The sequence below is a fragment of the Gorilla gorilla genome, chromosome 19 (genome assembly GCF_029281585.2).
Source record: "Gorilla gorilla gorilla isolate KB3781 chromosome 19, NHGRI_mGorGor1-v2.1_pri, whole genome shotgun sequence".
NCBI lineage: Eukaryota > Metazoa > Chordata > Mammalia > Primates > Hominidae > Gorilla > Gorilla gorilla.
Genome location: NC_073243.2, coordinates 53,350,217 through 53,369,193, shown reverse-complemented (window position 1 = coordinate 53,369,193; position 18,977 = coordinate 53,350,217). Strand labels below are relative to the sequence as shown.

Below are 18,977 nucleotides of genomic sequence, written 5' to 3'. Positions count from 1 at the left end.
TGAGATGGCAAAGGGTATTCCTGGCAGGGGAAAAAAAAAAAGTCATCTGCAGAGACGGGAGTAAAATATCATGGTATATTTATGAAGTTTTTTTGTGCTATGAGAAGAGGGCCGTAGTTGGTATTTAAGGGGCTCCAGGAAGAAGGTCTAATTTATGGTACTGATGAAGATGATTAGACATAGAACCAGGAGAAAAAGACCTCATAGAAGAGTAGAGGAGAGACCTACAAGAGAGTTAGCACAATCAACAGTGGCTGACACCACATTATGAAGGGAGGACTGACGACAGTTTCCCTGAGAAGGGACCCTTGAAGCATCTTGGTTTTTAGCAGGTGAGTTTTGTAGGTCTAGGAAGAGTCTAGGACTAGAAACCTAACCTCAGGGAGTAAGCGTTCTTGAAGTTCTGTGTCAGTCACAAATTCATTCTTAGGAATGTCTAGAAACCAAAACCAAGAAACCTCATGTTTCCTAAATAAACAGGAAATGAAGATAAAGCTTGATCTGTAATAGTGCTTAAGTTTCTCTTATTTTTCTGACCACAATTTTATTTATTTTTAAGTCTTCAAGGTAGTTTCTCAAAACACATTGTTTAGCTAAAATCTGTTATTTTTTTAAGGTCAAAAGTGTATACACTATTATTTAAAATAGGTATGTTTCTGGGTAATGTTTGGCAAAAATAACTCCCCGAAACATTCACGTTTAACCAACATGAGTTGGAGATGGCTCTCATCTCCCAGTGACTTCACAGCTATCTGTTTAGATTAGCTTTGGTTAAAAAAAGATTTTTTTCCTGCTATGGCTGTGATGTCTTGATTGGATGATAAATCACTGCTATGTACATACGTACATACACACACACACTCATCTAGTAAAAATGAAAACCCTACATATGCCTGGCTTATGGAAGATTATATGTTAGGATTATAACAAAAACAATACAAGTATGTAAAAAAATTTTTCACAGTTTGGTTCTGTTTCAGAGAGAAATTAAACAGAGTAGATGTGATTTATTCGTGGCAAATACAATAGGATTTACTATATATTTCATTGATTGAAAGATCCCAGTGGTTGTAAGTTGTACCATTATTTTATATACTATGAAGGAAATAACACCTGCCAGTTAAATTATAATAACTTTTGATTGCAAGAGGCATTCATATTTCAGATATTAAAATGTGAAAAAAATACACATTTTAGAATTAATGACATAATTATTACGAAGAGACTAGGAAAAACACTTTGGTTTGTATTTGCAGATTAATTTAGGAACAGTGAAAATTGTTCTGAACAACATCTAAATTGCAAATTTAGTCTTAATTAAATACAGAATTATAAAAAAAGTTAATAATAAGAATAGTCTTTAAAATTTAAAACTGGGAAGGCTGTAGGACTGCCGGAGTTAATAAGTGATCATTCACTTAATGTATGTTCATACTTATTATGAGCCAGACATGCTTAGATGTTAGGTGTATAGATGGCGATAACACGTGGTCCCCTCACTCATGGAGCTTACAGTTCATAAGAGAGGAACAGTTTGCAAACTGCATTAACCATGTTAAAGGAAAAATACAAGTGCTGTGAAAGAATGGAACTGGGAGTTCTTAATTGAAATTGGGAAAGTCTCTGAGGAGTTGAGGAAAATCTAGAGAGTGGGTAGAAATTAGGTAAAAAGTAGACAGAGAAGGAAGCAGCCTGTCCAGAAGCCCTGAGTAGGAAAGATCTTGGGGTTATTGAGGCAGTGAAGAAGGGGGGTTGCAGGTCTGATGACAGGAATTGAGGTGAGACCACGTGGTGCAGGGCCACTTAGGTTGGGCTAAACATTTTGGATTTTAGTCTAAGCCCGGAGGGAACCACTAGAGCATTTTAATGGAGGAAGTAACCCTGGCTGCACTGTGAAATCTGGGTAAGATTCAAAGTTAAAGAAGCCTCATTAGGAGCCTGTTGCTAGTTCAGACCAGGTTTAAGAGCAGCTTGACCTGGATGGGTGTGTGAATGGAAGACGTATTTTTTAGAAGATTATTTGCCAGTATTATCAAAAGTCTTCATTTGTGTACATTGTTTACCCAGCATTTCCATTTCTGGGTGTTTAATTCTAAAGAAATAATTTAGGCCGAATGTGGTGTAATCCCAGCACTTTGGGAGGCCGAGGTGGGTGGATCACCTGAGGTCAGGAGTTCGAGACCAGCCTGACCAACATGGTGAAACCTCGTCTCTACTAAAAACACAAAATTAGCCAGGCGTGGTGGCACATGCCTGTAATACTAGCTACTTGGAAGGCTGAGGCAGGAGAATCACTTGAACCTGGGAGGCGGAGGTTGCAGTGAGCCTATTGCACCATTGCACTCCAGTCTGGGCAACAAGAGCTAAACTCCATCTCAAAAAAAAAGAAAAAAGAAAAAAATAATCTCATAGTCCTTAAACATAAATAAGGTAAAACGAAATTTAAAAAAGAATCTCAGATGTGTGTAAAAGTTCAGCTACTAGAATGCTCATCCCTATTATTTATGATAAAAGAAATCGGTCTAAAAGATGACAGTATTTTCAAACAAGTGGAAAGGAAAGAGACAGATTAGACTTTAAGGAGGCCATGCCATCCAGGAAGATTTCTTTAGACAAGGAATGTCCTTTGTGTGTTTGACTCGGGGCCAGGAACAGAAACTGAAAATCCATAGCAGAGAAGAGATACTCCTGAAACAGATTTGGGGGAAGAGAGATAGCTAGGACCAGAGGAAAGACTATCAAGCACCTTGGTCCAGGAGTGCAGGAGTTTCTGGTATAAAAATGCACTGCAGTTCCACTGTGAGGCTTATTTTTTGGAACTAGCCTGGGAACCAGACCACCTCTTGCAACATTGTTACTGGAGGGGGAAAGTGCTTTTAATACTAGAGACTTGGAAGTGAATTTTTAGTATGCAGTCACCACATAAATTCAGTTGCCTACAAAGCTGAGCCTCCTGGAATACCAACTGAGCAGGATGGATTTTTTTGGAAGACACTTTATCCCCTGTGTTCTTCACCCCTACCTCTCTTTCTCTGCCTTTCTCTCTCTCCTCCTTTTTCTCCTCCTCCTTTCTTCTCTGCCTTTTTCCCTTCTCTCCATCCCCCCTTCCTCTTTCCTTCTTTCTCCTCCCTCCCTCTCTTACTTTCTTCTACACATCCCCTAATATTTATATTTTATAATCAGCATAAAAAGCAGCCAAGCACATATAAGTAAATTAGATAATCCTCCTTTTTTCATACTTTTTGAAAATCTCATATTGCTTCTATATAACAGTATTTGTGTGTGTGTGTGTGTGTGTGTGTGTGTATGTGTGTGTAAGGAAATATTTTACGCTGTGGTCTTAATGCCTGTTTGCAAGTTTCAAACCAAATGTTATGTATTCTTTGTATTTCTAAAAATGTCTAGGCCAGTTGCTGATACAAAGATGTTTAGTATGTTGCCTTCTACTTTCCTCACAGTCTTGATGCTTCAGTGAAACGGGTTAACCGTTTCCTTTCTAGTGAATATTTATTTTTAAGTAGTTTCTTCTTCCTTTGGCTGATTCTCTGAAGATCATACTTCATAGTTGTGATTAGCTGAAAAATTCCTAGAGGAGTTTGAATTTGTCTTTTTAGTAAACTTGAGGTTCTTGTCTTTGGTATTTCCTTGAGTATTTCCTTTTCCTATCAGTGTAGAAAAACTGTTCTCTAGCTTTAAAGACTTTTCAAAATAGTTACTGAAATTAGCTTAGTATTTTTAAAGTTGTTACTAATCCCAAGGTGCAGTTGCTTTAACTGCATCCTTATAAATCAGGTTTTCAAATCTATGCATATCGTGTATGCATGTATGCTCATGTGGATATGGGTATATTTTAAAATTAGTGATTTTCGTGAGCTTGATGCTTTGCCTGTTAGGCTTTGTAGAGTTAATTCTCAAACGTTCTTAGTTTAGAGATTGTTTTATTCTGGTAAATCCACACCATTTTATGGAGTAAAGATCGAATGTTTGTACTGGATAATTTTTATTCTTTATAGAGTACCCCAAGTGCTTTGTCATGAAGTCACTGTTCTATGAAAATAAAAATTTAATCATGTAGGCTATGAAAAATTGTTTTGGGATCATAGATGATGTAGTTAAGTTTCACTTCACTTATTAAATATTTATTGAGCTTATTTCAGATAAATCAGCATATCCACCAGATTCTGTCTGTATTGACTTAATTTATTGGAAATCCTGGGATAAAAGTGTAGTAATACACCCTTCTAAATATTTGTTATTTGGGTGGTAGAATTAAAAACAATGCAGTCTTAGTGAATATATTTGTTAATATAGTGCTTAATGTCTTGGGATTCATTTTGTTAACTACAGTGGAACATAGGTCTGCATGATATATGGCAGTAGTATATAATTCAGAATCTTTTCAAGCTTTAAGTCATTTGGGGTTTTTAGCAGTTATCTTTTTTATTACATGTCCGTTGGAAGTATAAAATAGAACCATCCGTTCTGTTTGTTCTTGGAAATTATTTTTCATATATAAATTTCTCATTTTATTTGTTTCTCCCTGCATTTTAGTCGTGAGATGGAGAATAAAGAAACTCTCAAAGGGTTGCACAAGATGGATGATCGTCCAGAGGAACGAATGATCAGGGAGAAACTGAAGGCAACCTGTATGCCAGCCTGGAAGCACGAATGGTTGGAAAGGAGAAATAGGCGAGGGCCTGTGGTAAGTGGCTATGGGTTACCAGCTATAAGGAAGAAAGCATAGGAGGAAATGGAAAAGTAAGCATAAATAGATCCTCTTGTAAGCTTTTCTTCTTCATTTTAAATGTAGTAGTTTTCTTTACTTGATATTGTGGTCATTTGGAAGAAACCATAATTAAAACTATGCTCATTAAACAACTTAAACTATTCTGGGAACTTAACTGTTGTGTTTGGTGGAGGGGTAAATGCTTAAACCAAGACTGCCCTCTCATGTCAGTATCTAAAATCCTTTCATTGGAGTTTTATACTGTACTTGTAAATTTTAAAAAGAATTTTTCCAGTTTATTTTAGATGTTTTATCTCTAAGACAGGATCCAAGGATCTTAATTTCAGAAATCTTCTAGGAAAGAAAACATTTAATTGCAGTAATTCATAAGTGTAATGATTGGGTTTTCACATGCATGCATAAGATGTGCGTTTCTCCAACTTTGTTACAGTGTCAGCATGTTATCCTCATTTGACATGAAAAAATGTTTAATAGACCTATGGGGATTAAGATAAATTAAAAATGTGTGGGGTTTGATGAAAGAAAATCTAGAGTCCTAGATTTTAAAAAGCAGGGATACTCTGTCCTTTGCTATAGGTATAAGAATATATATTCTTACAAGAATACCATCATGAAATGTGTGTCTTCATTCTTACAAAGGAAGAAGTATTACAGTATCCTAGCACTAATCTCTCTCAGCAAGTTTTTATTTTGTTCTTTTGAAACAGATATGGCAACTTAAAATTCATCTAAGCTTTGACAAGGGTCTAAATACACCCCTGCCAAGTGATTGTCTGCCCTACATTCATCCCATATGCCTATTTAAGTTTACATTTAAATTAATCAGATATAAATAAAAGTAAAACTTTAGTTCCTCAGTCTCACCAACTACATTTCAAATGCTCAGTAACCACATGTGGCCAATGGCTACCTTTTAGGCAGTGCAGTTTTAGCACATTTTCACTGCCTCAGAAAGCTCTCTTAGATGTGTAGTACTGACTCGTGTCTGACTTAAATAACTCAATAATCCCTGTGGCTTTCGATATCCTCATCACTGAGCTGTAGTCTGTCAGGAATATTTTACCCACTGGTTCTCATTCTAACTGATGGAATTATACAGAATAAATCTAATTGTTCCTTTCCATACCAGCACTTTAAGTTATTATGGGCCCATGAGTCCTTGTCTTTACAGCTAAGTTTCTACATTTCTTCCATTTATTACTCACGTGAGGTGGTATGGTGGGAACCCCTCACCATTTTAGCTATTCGTGCCAGAAGATGAATATGAAGAAATTAAGGATTTATCTTAGAGAAGAGAAAGTGCTATTGAAACATCTTGTAGAAGGTTGGCAGTTAAAAGGGCGTATTACTACTCAATCAATATAAAGAACTTTTGAACAAGCAGAGCCATCTGAAGTTTGAATGTGCTGCTTTCTGAGCTCCTTTAGATGGAGGTGTTCAAACAGAGCCTAAATCTTTTGAGAATACCGTAGGGCATAAATCACAACTTTTTAAAAATGAGCCAGCTATTTGTTCTTTATTATACATGAACTAAGAATATCCAGTTCTCTAAGACAAAATTTTGGTTTTTATACTGTTCACTTTCTAGCAAGTACCAAAGTATCTTGTCTGTATATAAGACATGAGTGAAGAGGGAGGAGATGTGTGGAATAAGATGCATAACACATAGTCCTTAAGCGTAATTATGCCACCCTACATTTTATGATTTACGGATTTCGTATTATCCTTAGGAAGTTTACTGTTTACTTGGGAGGTCTGATTTTATTTGTTTTTATACTTTAAGTAAGTTGTGTCAAATCATTCTTGAAAGATAAAGTGTAAATATCTCCAAATGGGAAAATTAGACTTATACATAATAAATAGAGTAATACATGAAATATCACAAAGCAACTTGTGACTAGGTGCCAAATGTGTGGGATGGGCAGAAGAGCAATAGGGACTTAGGAAAGAGAAAGAATGTCATGCTGGTAGACTTCAGGGAAGTTTCATAAAAGGAATAATTTTAACTGAGCCTAGAAAGATGGGTAAGTTTTCCTCATGTGAAGGTGTACTGCCTGGGGTGCTGCAGGCTGGAGATGAGTATTAAAATAGGAGGAGAGTGAGTGAAAGCACAGGAGGAGGAAGGGTCAGGCAAGTTTGGTGAACACAGCAACTGGCTATAGAACAGGAGCAGTGGGAGAAAGTCCAGAAAGGTCTGCTGAGCTTCAGTTGTACAAGGCTGTGGAGTTTGGCCTTTGGTCATGGCTAGATTAGGTCTGAAAGCCTTAATTTAAAAAAAAAAAAAAAAAAAAAAAAAAAAAGGCAGGTCTTGTAAACTGCATTTCTGCTTGAGAAATTGATCTTTAAACTTCTAGTCTCTTTTGGTTTTCTGAGATACACATCTAACCTATTATTGTAATATAACATTGTAAAGAAACACACACACAAAGCAGGGCAAAATGATTGCATAGTCATCAAACTATTTGAAATTATGCCCAGTGTTGTTTCAAGGTCCTGCATTTTGTCAGAACAAATAAAAACGTACCTAGATCTTTGATCTAGTAGTTGAATAAGTTGACTGTAGAAGTTATGAGTGCTTATTTTTCACATTTGTTTAATCACCTTTGATTGTTGCTTTTGAGTGTTAAATGAGTTAGGGTATATAATAACAAATAATACCATTTCTACAGTTTTGTATGCATTACAAAATTGTAATGGAGGAGGTTGCGTTTTAGCTAGTGTTAAATCCTAAATGACTGAAATTTGTGCAGGTAAAAATAGTCTTTTACATTAATAGCTTAAAGTAATAATAAAATTTGATATTGTCTGGTATACTGGTATAATATTTCATAACAAAAACTCATTAAGTGTATTTCCTAGTCTATGATATTTACATTTACTTACTTTTATATTTTTAAGTAATCAAAATATTGGAATACTTTGATTCAGGTGGTAAAACCAATCCCAGTTAAAGGAGATGGATCTGAAATGAATCACTTAGCAGCTGAGTCTCCAGGAGAGGCCCAGGCAAGTGCGGCTTCACCAGCTTCCAAAGGCCGACGCAGTCCTTCTCCTGGCAACTCCCCATCAGGTCGCACAGTGAAATCAGAATCTCCAGGAGTAAGGAGAAAAAGAGTTTCCCCAGTGCCTGTAAGTTAATGTTACAACAAATATGTTAGTTTTTATAATTTTTAGCTTCATTTATAACAAAGAAAAGACTGGCCAGCCATCTGTTAGAACATCAGTTTTCAAAATATGATCTGCAGACCCCTGAGGATGGGGGGGTGGTTCCTGAGACCCTTTCTGGGGTCTATTAGGTCAAAACTAATTTTGTGATAAAACTGGGATGTTGTTTGCCTCTTTCCCTGCATTGATATTTGCAGTGGTGGGTAAAGCTACTGGTGCCTTTTCCCAATTTAAGGCTACAACTGTAGAAACTATATTCATTATTGCTATGTATCAACCATTAAAGAAAAAAATGCCAGTTACACTTGACAATGCCTTTGACAAGGAAATATAAATTAATTTTATTAAATCTTGACTCTTAGTAAATACGTGCCTTTGTAATATTGTGTGTGATGAAATGGGATGCATGCATAAAGCACTTCTACATACCAAAATCCAGTAGTTTCTAAAGGAGAAGTATTTGTGCGGTTGTTAGAGTTGCAAGCTGAACTAGTTATTTCTTTCATGGAACATGAAATGAGTGACCAACAAACTATGATTATTTAGATTTGGGTATTTGGAAGACATTTTTCTTAAGGTGAATTAAATGAGACTGTCACTTCAAGAAAAGCAACTTAAGGCTGGGAGCAGTGGCTCACACCTATAATCCCACCACTTTGGGAGGCCGAGGTGGGTGGATCACCTGAGGTCAGGAGTTCGAGACCAGCTTGGCCAACATGGTGAAACCTCATCTCTACTAAAAATACAGAAATTAGCCAGGCATGGTGGCAGATGCCTGTAATCCCAGCTACTCGGGGGGCTGAGGCAGGAGAATCACTTGAACCCAGGAGGCAGAGGTTGCAGTGAGCATAGATTACACCATTGCACTTCAGCCTGGGCGACAACAGCGAAACTCCATCTCAAAAAAAAAAAGAAAAAAAGAAAAGCAACTTAAGTATTTTTTCACTAGTGTTAAAAGTTGAGATGTCAAAACAAAAATTAGAATTTTAGAAAGCTACTATCCACCACTATGAGCTTGACAGCCTCCCAGTGCTTAGACTTTTCTGATAAGATTGGTGATAACAAATGTGATTATTTTCATGCTGTATAATGAAATACGTGAACATTTGGAAGATCTGCGTAACTTAAGGAACCAATATTTTCCACGTGATCAGTGTATGATAATAACAAAATTATTCATAGGTAAAAGATACATTCAAAGTGTAAAATACACCATTTGGATTTTTAATGTGCCAGTAGGAAAAGTTTGTTGATGTGGTTTCAGATTCCACATTACAACTGCCTTTAAGAAACCATTTTTTGAGCTTTGGTATAGTACCAAAGAATATTCATCATTATTTGAACAGGCAGTGGCTCACACCTATAATCCTAGCACTTTGGGAGGCCAAGGTGGGCGGATCACTGGAGGTCAGGAGTTCAAGACCAGCCTGGCCAACGTGGCGAAACCCCGTCTCTACTAAAAATACAAAAATTAGTCAGGCGTGGTGGCAGGCACCTGCAATCCCAGCTACTTTGGAGGCTGAGGCAGAGAGAATTGCTTGAACCCGGGAGGCAGAGGTTGCAGTGAGCCGAGATCACGCCACTGCACTCCAGCCTGGGCGACAGAGTGAGACTCCTAAAAAAAAAAAAAAAAAAAAAGGCTATTAAAATACTCCTTCCTTTTACATCTACGTATCTGCATGAGGCCAAACTTTCTTTCATATACTTTAATCAAAACATCATATCACAGCAGATTGAATGCAGAAGCAGCTATGAGAATCTTAGCTGTCTTGTATATTAAGCTAAACATCAAAGAAATTTGCAAAAAGATAGGTGGTAAATTCATGTGAGAGAGAGACTTCTGGTAGTGGAAATGCATGTGTTAAGACTCACTTTCTAACTTTGAAGAACAAATGATTGAATGGAAAGGTGGTTGAGATAGTGACCACAAGAGGAGTTTGGGTTTTTTTTAAGATCTGGAGTTATTAAGGTACATAAATTCATTAAAAAGTACATTTAAAGCAAAAACATTTTACAGTAAAACCTGATGCCCAGCAGTAGTTGTTGGCTCTATGTTAAAATACCTTTAAATTAACTATTAATTTTTGTTAACTTAAAACAATTATCAGTTACTAGCTCAGGAATCTGCAGATTGGGCAGGGCTCAGCAGGGGTGGCTTATCTCTGTTCCTCGTGACATTCTCTGAAGATGAAAGGTCCAAGACTGCTTCTTCACTCACATGCCTATTGCTTCAGCTGAGATACTAGAACACTTGGGGGGCTGTTGGCATCTCTTCCTCCTAGCACGAAGACTGGATTGCAACGAGTATTGTTTCGAGAGGCAAGTCTCAACATGCAGGCTCTTCTCAAGCCTCCACTTCATTGTGTTTGCTAATGCCTTATTGTCCAAAGCTAGTTGCATGCCCAAACCCAGAATTGATGTGATAGGGAACTACACAAGAATGTAAATACTGGGAGGTATGGTTCATGGGGGCCATCAAAATGAAAGTTTACAACAAGTATAAACAGAACTGTCTTCCTTCCCCACACCCCACCCCCAAAACCCACTTTGGGCATATATGCTAGACAAAGTTACCCCCTCATTCTTTTTAACAGTTACATAGCCTTTCATTAGCTGGATAAATCATGGTTTATTTAATGAATGATATACTAATGAACATTTATAATCTTTTTAACCTTTTGTTACTGAAAACAGTGCTTCAAAAGTATTTTTATACGTATGTCATCTTGTACATCTGTGAGCATGTATCTGTGAACATATCCATAGGCTGGATACCTAGCAGGTCAAAATGACGTGTGCATGCATAATTGGCTTTTTTTGTTTGTTTTTACTTTTTAGTAACTGCTTTTTTAAAAATAATGGCTTTATTGATGTGTAATTCATCTACTGTACAATTCACCTGTTTAGATTGTACAATTCAGTGTTTTATAGTATATTCACAGGGTTGTGTAGCCATTATTACGGTCGGTTTTTAAACATCTTTATTACCCCAATAAGATATCCTAGACCTATTAGCAGTATTAAAGCAAAATAGGTAGTAGGTAGCCTGGGGTTGTTTCGACACCTGGAAATGAAACCAAGCTTTAGCCAATCACAAACAGCCAGCCAGCGTATTTGTTATTTAACTAGGGACTTCGCATAATGCCATGCCCAAGTAAGGCAAACACCTAGCTGTAGCCAATCAGCTAATTCCTTTGCTTTGCTTTGCTTTGCTTTGTGTTCAGCCTATAAAAGCTGGCTGTTCAAGATCTCTGAACTTGCGGTTTTGAGTACCACTTGGTTCATGAATCATTCTTTGCTCAAATAAACTCCGTTAAATTTATTTTGTCTAAAGTTTTCCATTCAACAACAGTCTCTCCCAACCCTAGGCAACCACTAATCTATTTTCTCTGTATATATAATTTGCCTATTCTGGACATTTCATATAAATGGGATCACTTAATAGGTGATCTTTTATGACTGGCTTCTTTCACTTAGTATCATATTTTCAAGGTTCATCCACGCTATAGCATGTGTTAGTACTCCATTTTTAATTGCAGAGCAATATTGTATGGATATACCATACTTCGTTTATCTGTTAGTTGATGGACATTTGAGCTGCTCCTGTTTGGTGGCTATTATGAATAATGGTACTGTGAACATTTGTGTGCAAGTTTTCATGTGGACATATATTCTCATTTCTCTTGAGTTTATACCTAGGAATGGAATTGCTGGGTAATATGTTTAACATTTTGAGGAACTGCTATACTGTTTTCCAAACCAGCTGCACATTTTACATTCTGCCAGCGCTATATGAGAATTCTAATTGCTTTGTGGTCTTGCCAACATTTATCACCCTCAACTATTTAATTAGGGATCCAAAAAAACTGGAATTTCCACTGGACATTGATGGAAAGACCAAGTTCTAGGAAAATTAGTATAGTGAGAGTGTTATATATTATCCTCACCCTAGGAGCGTTTTTGTCAGCTTCCACTAATTTGTTTTTACTGAGGAAGAGTCTGCAGAGTGTATGTTGGGAGGCATTCCATGGCAGCGTTTGTAAATTTCCTGTTAAAGAAGATTAATAAAGCCTTCAATAGATCCCAGGAAGTTGGATTTTTAGTTTTTACTACTAGACACAGCATTCTGCCTGCTTATGATATATACTTTTTATGCTTTTTGTTTTGGTTTATATTAGATGTTTCGAAGAACTCAAATGTTTATAGAATAATTTATAAAATTACCACATGGTTGTCTCTCTCAGCCAGATATTTATCAACATTTTTAAAAGTTCACCTGAGATGAGTATGTCAGACAAAATCATTTAGCCTTTGTTCCATAATATTTTAAATCTGACATTTTTTCAGACTATAATCTGCCACATGACTGTCTTGTATGATCTTCTTTGGATAATAGTTTCTTTTTTTTTTTTTTTTGAGATGGAGCCTCGCTCTGTTGCCCAGGCTGGAGTGCAGTGGCACAATCTCGGCTTACTGCAACCTCCATCCCAGGTTCAAGTGATTCTCCTGCTTCAGCCTCGGAGTAGCTGGGATTACAGGCATGTGCCATCACACCCAGCTGATTTTTTGTATTTTTAGTAGAGATGGGTTTCACCATGTTAACCCGGATGGTCTGGATCTCCTGACCTCATGATCCGCCCTCCTCGGCCTCCCAAAGTGCTGGGATTACAGGCGTGAGCCACCATTCCTGACCGGATAATAGTTTCTTAATTAAGAAATGAGAAACGTACCTAATAAAAAAAAAATGTTGTGAAGTTTCAGAGTGGCAGAATCACACCACCCCGAAGAGCCCCTTCACCAGATGGCTTCTCACCATATAGCCCTGAGGAAACAAATCGCCGTGTTAACAAAGTGATGCGGGCCAGACTATACTTACTGCAGCAGATAGGGCCTAACTCTTTCCTGATTGGAGGAGACAGCCCAGACAATAAATACCGGGTGTTTATTGGGCCTCAGGTAGGATTCATCACCATTTTATACTTTATTAGTAGTAGTATATGGTTCTACCTCAAATTTATATACTATAATGTTCTTAAATTTAGATCAATTAATTCCCTATAGTAAACAAAGGTAAACTTAAAATGTATTTTAGGCTAATATTTTTCTTTAATGTATTTATGAGGTTTTACTATCTTAATATACCATAGAATAGAAATTTGATCTATTTAATAAATTCAGTGAAAATGAAAGATTAAATCATGGAAATAGCTGTAGATTTTTCTTATATATAAAGATAATGAAGAATATGAATTAATAGAAACTTTAGTATAAAAAGTTGGAAATATTGTAAAAGTGATAAATTTAGAAGTTCTTGTGAACCACAGAAGTATTAACCTATAGGTTTTCTTTTTTAACTCTTTAGAACTGCAGCTGTGCACGTGGAACATTCTGTATTCATCTGCTATTTGTGATGCTCCGGGTGTTTCAACTAGAACCTTCAGACCCAATGTTATGGAGAAAAACTTTAAAGAATTTTGAGGTAGTTTTTAATAAATGCTTAGAGTAAAATTGTTAGCATATTCTTAGGATATATTCTTAAAATTTATCCTTCACTAAATTTAGGCAGTGACCATTTTAAAGGTGTGAAGGTATGTAAGAATTAGTTGATGCTTATAAATAGTTCTCATGAGATATTTACTAAACTTTTTCTTCTAGCTTGAAAAAAACAAACACTGACCTGCTGTAAGAATGTTGTCCTTAGTAAAAACTATAATGTGTTCTTATTTTTGAAGCTCTTAAATCAACTTTATGAAAAACATGCAAATAAAAGATAAATAATTCAGCCTCTAGAACTCTTCATATGTATAATTATGGCACAAATATCACTGTTACTGTCTTTTTCCAATGTTAGGTTGAGAGTTTGTTCCAGAAATATCACAGTAGGCGTAGCTCAAGGATCAAAGCTCCATCTCGTAACACCATCCAGAAGTTTGTTTCACGCATGTCAAATTCTCATACATTGTCATCATCTAGTACTTCTACATCTAGTTCAGAAAACAGGTTAGTACTTTTTAAGGATTTCAAACATTAATCCAGTGTTACTTTTAATTTTAGGGGTAATTTTTTATATCTACTTGTTAAGTTGCTCTAAAATGATTTAATTATTGAATCTTGGCTTTCAAGTTAAAATCAAGGGTGAAGATACTAAAAGTTCTCTGGACATGGTGGCTCGTGCCTGTAATCCCAGCACCTTGGGAGACTGAGACAGAAGGATTGCTTGAGCCCAGGAGTTCAAGACCAGCCTGGGCTGGTAGATAGTAGGGATACCCCAATTCTACAGAAGTAAAATAATTAGCTGGGAGTGGTGATACCTGTAGTCCCAGTTACTCGAGAGGCCAAGGCAGGAGGATCACTTGAACCCAGGAGTTCAAGTCTCCAGTGACCTATGATCGCATCACTGCCTAGGTGACAGAACAAGACCCTGTCTCTTAAAAAATATGTGGGTGTGTGTATGTATGTATGTCTGTATGTATGTATGTATGTTAAAGGTCATGTGAGAGTGTGTGTGTATATAGACGTTTTGTGCTAAAAACTACAGTATTCATGTGAATCTTCTTTCTGTTCTGTATATTGCTTTATTGGTTTTAGTGTAAAAATTAGATTTTTAAAAATTAATCCACAAAGGAGTGCTGCTTCTCTTACCAGGGCACCTTCTATGTTATTCCCGAAGTGCCCAGTTTGAGAAGCATTGTTCTGAGAGGTTAAATCCTGTCTTCATCCTATTAATCTGTTAAGTATTGTAACTACCTCCAAATTCATGAAGAATGAAAAAGTGACAGGGTTGTAACAAGGGTGCAGTGAAGAGAAGAGAGGTTTTCTTCATCTGTGGAAAAAGTAAATGTTTGAAGAATTTTCTTAATTTTGATTAAATGAAATAATTTTAGAATCCTAGAGTTTTACGAGTTTTTAGACATTGAAGATTTTCTAGTTGGCATGTCTCAGTGACACAGCGATCAGTGAAGCCAAGAGGTTATGCAGCTCATTTGAGGAAAGGTATAGCCAGAACCTGGGTATCTTTGTTTTACCCCTCATCTCTTCTAAATAAAATGAAAAAAATGAGCTTTATTTCTCCAGCCTCCTGAACTCCTAGCCCCAAGCATTCCTCCCACCTCAGCGTCCCAAAGTGCTGGGATTACAAGTGTGAGCCACCACACCCAGCTCCTTTTTCCTTTTGAGTGACATTTCTGTAACTTTTTACTGTGGAGAAAAATAACAGATGCTTAAAACCAAGTAGTCAAAATAGGAAGTTTCTCTCTGAGGTTAAATATATATATTTGGATTTGCATATCCATGGGGGGAATCACAAAAGTTATCTTGGTAACTGAGATTGTACTGTACATACATAGATAGATTTTTGTTTCGTATAACCACTATTTTTATATCTAAGATCAATAAAAAGAAAATACAGAGGAAATTTATCTGGAGGTCTGATTACATACAATTTTAAATGTTATGCCCAAAACAATAATAAAAGAATTAGGATAAACAAATTTAAAATTCAATTGAAAATGAAGGGCATAAAGAGAATATCCACCAAAAAAGAATTTTAAGGGGCTAAGAAACACAAAAACTGTTCAGTCAACCTAATAACCGAAGAAATGTTCATTTTTTAAAAAAAGATACCAGTTTTTATTTACCAAAATAATGAAGACCTTTTAAATGATGTAATTCAGTTATTGTAAGCATGTGCTTGATCGTATGTAAAGCCATATAGCCTTTTGAAGAAAAAAGGAATATGGCTTTTAAAAACATTTATATTCATTGATCCAGTAAATGTTCTTCTTAAGTAAAAGTTTAATCTGAGAAATGCAAAAGCCTCACATATATCATATATGACTGTTTCTCATAGTATTATGGTGAAAAAGTAGAAACAGTTTAAATATCCAACAGCAATTGAATGATTAAATTAGCATATGCCCATGTTACGAATGTCATGTAGGCATTAAAATTATGCTTTTGGAGAACATTGAATGGCCTGGGAAAATGTCGATAAGTAAAACCAAATCTAGGTTATAATAATATATTATGCATGAACCCAGTTTTATATAGAAAAGGTATTACAAGTATGTAAAAATCGGAAGGAATAAAAACTTCACTGGTTATTAATAGGAGGTGCTATTATGGGTAACTTTTTTTAAACTTTAAATATTTTGTGGTCCATTTGGTCTCTTTTAAAACTACTCAGCTCTGCCCTTATATCCTGAAAATAGCCAAAGACGATATATAAATGAATGGGATGGCTATGTTCAGTAAAACTATTTACACAAGTAGTCCACAGGCTGATTTGTTTTCCTTATAAGTTCATTACTCCCTGCTCTATACTTGTAATTTTGCTTCAGAAAAAACTATGCTAAAAAAAATCTGAAACGTCAAAAAAAATGAGTACAAAGATGTTTGTAATGGTTTCTTTCTTTCTTTTCTTTTTTTTTAGACGGAGTCTCTCTCTGTCACCCAGGCTGGAGTGCAGTGGCGTGATCTTGGCTCACTGCAAGCTCTGCCTCCCGGGTTCATGCCATTCTACTGCCTCAGCCTCCCGAGTAGCTGGGACTACAGGCGCCCACCACCATGCGCAGCTAATTTTTTGTATTTTTAGTAGTGACAGGGTTTCACCATGTTAACCAGGATAGTCTCGATCTCCTGACCTCATGATCTGCCCGTCTCAGCCTCCCAAAGTGCTGGGATTACAGGCGTGAGCCACCGTGCCCGGCCGTAATGGTTTCTTAAAATGTAAAAATATGGAAACAGCTTATATGTCCAACATTAATGGATACTTAAAACAGGATCTATCTAGTCAGTGGAAAATTATGATGGCATTAAAAATTATGTGGTGGAAGCAACCCAGGTGTCCATCAGTAAATGAATGGATAAAATGTGGTATATACACGTAGTGGAATATTACTCAGCTTTACAAAGGAAGGAAGTGTGCTACAACATGGATGAACCTTTAGAACATTATGCTAAGCAAAATAAGCCAGTCACAAAAAGACAAATATTGTATAATTGCACTTACATGAGATAGTCAAAACCATAGAGACAGAAAGTAGAATGAGCCTAGGTGGGAGGATATGTTGACCAGCCTGGGCAACATAGTGTGACCCTGTCTGTACCAAAAAAAAAAAAAACAGAGAAAAGAAAGGAAAGAAAAATTAGCCAGGCATGGGTGGCATGCCCCTGTGGTCCCAGCTACTCAGGAGGCTGAGGCAGGAGGATCTCTTGAGCCCAGAAGTTCAAGGCTGCAGTGAGCTATACTTGTGCCGCTGTACTACAGTCTGGGTGACAGAGCAAGATCCTGTCTCAAAAAAATGTAGAATGGTGGTTGCCAGAGGCTGGAGGAAGGAGATCATGGAAAATGGTGTTTAATGGGTATAGGGTTTCAGTTTTACAAGATGAAAAGGATACTGGAGACACATAGTGGTGATGGTTGCACAGCGTGAAGGCATTTAATACCACTCACCTGTACACTTAAAAATGGTTAAGATGGTAAATTTTATGTTATGCATATGTTGCCACAACAAAAAAAAGAATTATGTATATGAAGAGTTTAAGTGCAATTTTATAATAAAAATTTTTAAAATATGAAATGGTGCATATATATACATAAATGATCTGAACAATGCTTACAAAATATGTACTTGGAAAAAAGATGGGCAGGAAATACCCCGGAATGGTATTCTTTTTGTTGTCAGAGAAGTATTTAATAAGTTGCACTTATAATTTGACTAAATTGTGAAACTTTATTTTCCCCTATGAATAAGCTTAATTTTGGTGTAATTATTTGAAGGGTTAGTTGACCTTGGATTATTTTTGCCATGAATATTTTTATTATAGGTAGTTGTATACATCATTTCTGTAATGCTGCTGTTAATTCTTTGTTACTAATGCATGCATAATCTTGACAGTTTTTCCCCATCCTAAGTAGCTCCATAATTAGGAAAAGAGATGGGCAGGTACATCAGGAGGGACAGACTAGTAAGTGTGCCTTCATCATAGGAATCACGCATTATGACTTTGCTGACTTGTTTGACTAGCTTTTTGGAAAGCTTTTTGTGCATTTGGGGAGCTGGTTATTTTGCTGGTAGTTACTCAGATCTGTTTTTCAGGGAAAAGTAGTTGCTGTTTTTGCCATTACTTCTAATGGCAAAATTAGAATTAAAAAAATTAGAAGTAATGGCAAAAACCGCAATTACTTTTACACCAACCTAATAGTTTAAGATAGTAGAAGTGCAATATTGGGCCTAGCTTAGCAGACTCTGAAACTTATAGATGTTGTAAGTTTATGGCATATTCTTCTCAGATAAAAGTGTAATGATAGATCTGCCACAAACTGATTTTATGATTTGAGGCAACTTATTTAACATCCCAGAGCCTTGTCTTTATATTATAATGGAAATACGGCTATTGATTTTAAAAGCCATCCCTCACATCATGAAGGTTTAAATAAAAACATTTATGAAATAGAAAACTAAAGCCCTCTTTAGCCTGGCTGCACACAAAATAACTACTGTTAACTATTTAATACAACTTTTAAAAATTACATAAATCAAGGAATGAAACTCTTCTTTGCACACTTCGTACTTCAGCAAACACATGCACGCACGTTCCCCCATCCATGTTTCTCTCAACTTTCTTTCTGTTTTTAAACAAATACGAAGTCATGCCATATGTTCTGGTGTGCAATTTTCTTTTACTTTTACTTTATATATCAAGAATATTTTTCCACATCATCACCAAATTACATACTTTTTTCTTTTCATAGCTGTATAAGATTATGTTGGTACACCATAATATATTTAGCCATTGTCTTAATTAATGTACATTAAGTACACCTCCACTTTTTGGTTTACATGCTTAAAATATGTAGCGATGACATCCTAGAAAATAGGATTTTTAGGTCATGAATATATACCATGTAGTATTTTAAGAAATACTAACAAAATTTCCTTCCAGAGATTTTAGTTTTTACTCCTACCAGCAGTCTATATGAGAACCTGGTTTTCTGTGCCATTATCAGGGCCAGATGTTACCAATCTATTTTATTTCCTTTGTCCATTGTACTATTTATTAG

General features: G+C 36.2%; 1 protein-coding gene and 1 pseudogene across 2 annotated transcripts in view; both read left to right on the top strand.

The window, feature by feature from the left end:
- The window catches only part of MAP3K1 (mitogen-activated protein kinase kinase kinase 1), an 80,839-nt gene that overhangs the window by 36,738 nt on the left and 25,124 nt on the right, over positions 1-18,977 (top strand). For both annotated transcript variants that reach the window (XM_031003502.3, XM_063700739.1), the window contains exons 2-6: positions 4,552-4,702; positions 7,676-7,876; positions 12,668-12,868; positions 13,275-13,391; positions 13,764-13,912. In XM_031003502.3, coding sequence (XP_030859362.1) covers positions 4,552-4,702; positions 7,676-7,876; positions 12,668-12,868; positions 13,275-13,391; positions 13,764-13,912 — 819 coding nt within the window. The remainder of the gene's footprint in view (positions 1-4,551; positions 4,703-7,675; positions 7,877-12,667; positions 12,869-13,274; positions 13,392-13,763; positions 13,913-18,977) is intronic.
- On the top strand, positions 5,092-5,203 carry LOC115931363 (uncharacterized; annotated as a pseudogene).